Source organism: Pyrus communis, chromosome 9 (genome assembly GCF_963583255.1).
Source record: "Pyrus communis chromosome 9, drPyrComm1.1, whole genome shotgun sequence".
Lineage (NCBI taxonomy): Eukaryota > Viridiplantae > Streptophyta > Magnoliopsida > Rosales > Rosaceae > Pyrus > Pyrus communis.
Window position 1 is genome coordinate 12,637,092 of NC_084811.1, and position 5,033 is coordinate 12,642,124.

The following is a 5,033-nucleotide window of genomic DNA, read 5'->3' on the forward strand; positions in this document are numbered from 1 at the left end:
TTTTTTTCTTATAATCCAACCTTTTAACCGAACCTTACCTTCTGTTTTTTTTCAAAACCCATATTTTTAACAGGAAGTGTTATTGGCACTCTAAAAATCTCATTCTACACTCCTCACAAGTGTATTTTTCTTTCCAAATATAAAAAGTTTAGAGTGTAGAATGAGATTTTTGGAGTACTAATAACAATTCCCTTTTTAACTAGCCTTCTATCTTACCATATAAAATCTAACTTTTTTTTTTGTTAGTTCATATAAAATAAGGTCTATACAATTCAAAAGAAGATCCAATTATGTTGAAAAGAAAATCTCTTTTGACATGACCTTAAATTTTTGTTCTAGCCTTAATCCTTTTTTTTTTATCAAAACTCGTAAAAAAGTTATTTTCTTATGATATAATCTTCTCAATACCGAATTTTTCATACAAATTTAAAAACTCCATCACATTTGTTTGATTAAAATTTTCATACCAATAAATTTCTTTTATTTTTTTCTCCAAATAATTATATTGCTATATTTCTTCTAATTGTTTTTATATGGTTTAAAGGCCCCTCCTAAGATGGATTTCTAGCTTCGCCACTGATGAAACGAGTATAATACGTGAAAATATGTGCGTGTATTATTTGGCAAATTAACTCAAAATTTACTTCAAAAAATTCAGCCACTTTTTTTAAATTATTATTTATTTATTTCAATTAATTAATTATATTTCTTAAAAATGCTTAAAATACATGTAGATTACGTGAATTTTGTATGTATTCTTGAAAAACACTGTTCTAAAAATCTCCACCTAGGTGCTAGGCGGCTGGCCACCTCTCCGATTAATACCTAAGTGTTTGGAAATTAAGAAATGGTGCCTAGACTTGTTGAGGCGCTCACTCAGACCTGCCTAGGTTATGACTCACTTACATAGAAAATAGATAACTTTCATTTTGCATTTTATTTTTTTTTAATAAATTGTAAGAGACTTGTTGAATACTTAAATGAACATACATTATATGCTTGTTCCCCATATTTTCATTATGTTCTAATACTTCATACTATTTATGTCATTGTATTTTATAATTTATAATGTAATTATATATAAATTAAGTATAAAAATACACTTATTTACACGAAGTGTAACAGATAGATTTACTTAAATCTGCCTAATCTACCTAGGCCCGACTAGCAGTCTAGGCGGTAGGCCCCAGCCCATTACCTGACTAGCGCTTAGCGTCTTTTAGAACCTTGTTGAAAAATATGTGAAATAACGTGTATTAAATGTGAAAAGTATGTAAGTATGTGTTTAATACATGTAGTATACATTGGAGTTTGAAAATGTGTAATTTAATGAATGATTAAAACATGTACGGAAAATGGAAGTATTTTTGAAAAATGCATAAGTTGTTGGAATGTGCCCTAAAGTCAATCATGAGATGATACTTTACAAACATTTGAAATTATTAAATTAATCTAGTTTAAGCTAAGGGAAAATAAAATGGTTTAAAGTTGTCTCATTAAATGTTATACTCCTAAACGATACGTCTAAGAAATATGTAATAAAGAGAATGTGATCTAAAGATGTTAGATTCATGAAACCTATTTCTTTCATATACATATCCTAAAAGTTCATGATCATAGGATTACCAATTTAGCGTTAACAATCTGGATTAATCAGTACATACTATGTCTTCTCTCTAGAAAGTGAATGGTCTCTAGTCTCCAGTAATTGGTGTATGGATGACACCAAGACAAGTATGTAGGTGCTTAATAGAGAGTGAATACACTAAACGCGATCAACCAAGAGTTCTCATACTCATGTCACATGAAAACTCACTAGTTGGGATAATGCAAAGTAATTATTTGACTTGATACATCATAGTTACCTTCTGATTAGGACTTTAATCTTTGACTATGTTAAAGACACTTCAATGCAAAAGTGTGCCGACGCCATTATTGGGGTTTACATGCACATTCAATAACTAATTTCTAATTAAATTAATTAATTGCAACTTCATAATAAAGTAATATACCACCTTTTAGTGTACGTGGCATGCCCGTATCTAATTAAGTCATATATATCAATGTTCTAAAAAAATGGCCTAGGTGTGCTGAGCGGTGGTGAGCCGATGCGTTTTCCTACAAATCGGTGGGAAAAATCGGATGAGCTCTGGGCGGCCTAGGTGACTAGGTGGGCTAGGCGGGGTTAGGCAGTGCTAGGCGGAGCTAGGCAGAGCTAGGCGGTTTTTTTAATGAAATTAAAAAATAAAATAAAAAATCCTATCTAAGTCTAAGTGGTTTTAAATTGTGAACTTGTTGTACATGTGTCATCCTACAATACTCCTCACTATGATTATATGGCATATATGCTTAATGTGTTTTTAAATTTTGGACTTGTTGGATACTCTTTTTGCATTTTGTCATTATTTTATTATCTTATCTATGGATTTCATACAAGTATAATTTTTTGTAAGTGTCAATATGCACTTATTTACAAGATATACAATAAATTTACTCAAATCTGTCTAGACACCCACCTAACCGCCTAAGCGCCAAGCACCAACCCACTGCCCGACTAGCACCTAACGTTTTTTTAGATCCTTGGTATATAGCGCAAACGTAATTTGGTAGTGGATTGGTGATCCTCTCTCCCACTCTGTAGATTTAAACGGACAGACCTGGTTTTGGCAAAAACAAACGGAACTCGTGGGCTTTACATTCCAAAGCAGACAGAGGCAAAACCATGGGCAGTTTTCTGCTGTCTTCTGCACAAACAAAACCTGCCAACCCAAAACTGGCTGCTCCGCCCTCTCTATATAGCTCATACCGCTTCTCCATTGAATCTCTGTCACACAATCTAGTCCACCAGCACCAGCACTAGCACTAAACCTCTCTCTCTCTCACTCTCTCACACCTCTGTCTTTCTCTCTACATTATCTTCTGCTTTTGCCACACATTTCTGCAAAAAGCTGACCAATTACTCTCATTCTTTTCCATCCGTGGAGGTGCCTCTGGACATGTTGATATAACGGGTCGGTTCCAATCTCTCAGTTTCCGGTACTTTCGGGCTGTTTTATTTTCTGGATTTTTTTTCCAAATTTCATTTCATTTATTGGGTATTTTCATTTTGCTTTTTTGTTTCTGAGTTTTGTTCAGTGGATGTATCCTTATAAAATCGTTGGATTGAGAGATAAATTTAGTATGTGGGAAGATTAGATCGTGGCATTTTTTTCAATTGGGTTTTTGGGTTTTATCTCAAAGTTTTGTTCTTCTGTGAAATTGGTAGAATAAGAGCAGTTTTGTAAGAGTTTGGGATGGAAGCCAATGGGTTGTTTTCTGGAATGCTTGGCCTGGAAATGCCTTTGCACCAAAATACCCAAAACCCCCAAAACCCTCACCACCATATGCACCAACCCCAAATGGTTGCCTATGCCCCCCACCATGACCCCGACAACCACCAAAACCCTCACCAATCTGTGAAAGAGGGGCACCCATTTGCACCCAAGTCCAAACAAATTGCCCTCAGTGATGATGACGAACCCGGTTTCGGTGCTGATGACAACAGCAATGGGGATAACAAGAAGAAGATATCGCCATGGCAGAGAATGAAGTGGACCGACACCATGGTGAGGCTCCTGATCATGGCCGTGTTTTACATTGGTGACGACGCTTCTGATGGCCCTGATCCTACAGGCAAGAAGAAGCCTGCTGGTGGGTTGCTGCAGAAGAAAGGGAAGTGGAAATCGGTGTCCCGAGCTATGGTGGAGAAGGGTTTCTACGTGTCGCCGCAGCAATGTGAGGACAAGTTCAACGATTTGAATAAGAGGTATAAGAGGGTTAATGATATTCTTGGGAAGGGGGCAGCTTGCCGGGTTGTGGAGAATCAGGGCTTGTTGGAAAAGATGGATTTGGCACCAAAGATGAAGGAAGAAGTTCGTAAATTGATGAATTCGAAGCACCTGTTTTTCAGAGAAATGTGTGCTTATCATAATAGTTGTGGTCATGGAACTGTTAGTGGTGGGTCTAATGGCGCGCATAACTCCCCGCCAGAGGTGGCCACAGAGCCGTCTGAGATCCCAGTGTGGCCGCAGCCGCACGAGCAGCTCCAGCAGCGGAGATGCTTTCATTCGTCAGAAAATGCTCAAGCGGTTGCCAATTCAGGAAGGTCAGAGACCGAGGGATCCAAGGTAATAAAAGGAGGAAGCGAGGACGAAGATGAAGACTACGAGGATGATGATTCGGATGAGGAGGTGGTTCGAGGTGGTTCTAAAGGTCACATGGGGCATGGAAATCACGAAGACAACGATGACAACGATGAAAGAGCTCCCCAAAAAGTGCCAAGAAAGGAAGGCTGTTTTTCGGGGTCGTCCTCATCCACCCAATTAATGCAGCAATTGAACTGTGAGGTGAGGGTTGTGCTGCAAGATGTGTCAAAGACCGCGTGGGAGAAGAAGCAGTGGTTGAAAACAAGGATGATACAATTGGAGGAACAGCAAGTGAGCTACCAACACCGAGCTTTCGAGCTCGAGAAGCAGAGGCTCATGTGGATCAAGTACAGTGGGAAGAAGGAAAGGTACATGGAGAGAGGCAAGCTTGAGAACGAGCGAAGGCGACTTGAGAACGAGAGGATGCTATTGGTCGTCCGCGGGAATGAGCTCGAGTTGCTGGAGCTTCATCACCAGCAGCAGCAACAGAATTCTTCAAACAAAAGAAGTGATCCATCTTCCCCCACTGGATAGTTGTACATTCTATAGGTTGAGGTCAGATAGATGATATTCTCATTTTTTGTTCTAAAGTTCTTTTTTTTTTTTTTTTTTTTTTTTTTTTAATTTTTTTTTTATCTATTTTAGATATCCGGGATTATTTTTTTTTTTTTTTTTCAAACGATAAATGTTAGATTAGTCATCGACGAAGTTCGAATCCATGCAGGGAATATGTTGCGATGGGTTAATAATAGTGGAATGACCAAAATCTACGAAAGCCTTGATTCAATTAGATGATTCATTGTTATAACAATTTGGATTTAAGTGGTCCTCAATAAGTTTTGTCATTCA

The 5,033-nt window shown here is 37.5% G+C and overlaps 1 protein-coding gene across 1 annotated transcript; it reads left to right on the forward strand.

Annotated features, from left to right (window-relative positions):
* The first annotated feature begins 2,874 nt into the window (after window positions 1-2,874).
* On the forward strand, window positions 2,875-4,779 carry LOC137746187 (trihelix transcription factor DF1-like). Its single transcript, XM_068486262.1, has one exon. It carries the CDS (start codon window positions 3,294-3,296, stop codon window positions 4,716-4,718), a length of 1,425 nt encoding a protein of 474 aa, XP_068342363.1. The 5' UTR covers window positions 2,875-3,293; the 3' UTR covers window positions 4,719-4,779.
* The last annotated feature ends 254 nt before the right edge of the window (window positions 4,780-5,033 follow it).

Bases quoted from the DNA above. Each gene is read 5' to 3' on its own strand.
- LOC137746187 (XM_068486262.1), top strand. From the start codon at position 3,294: ATGGAAGCCAATGGGTTGTTTTCTGGAATGCTTGGCCTGGAAATGCCT.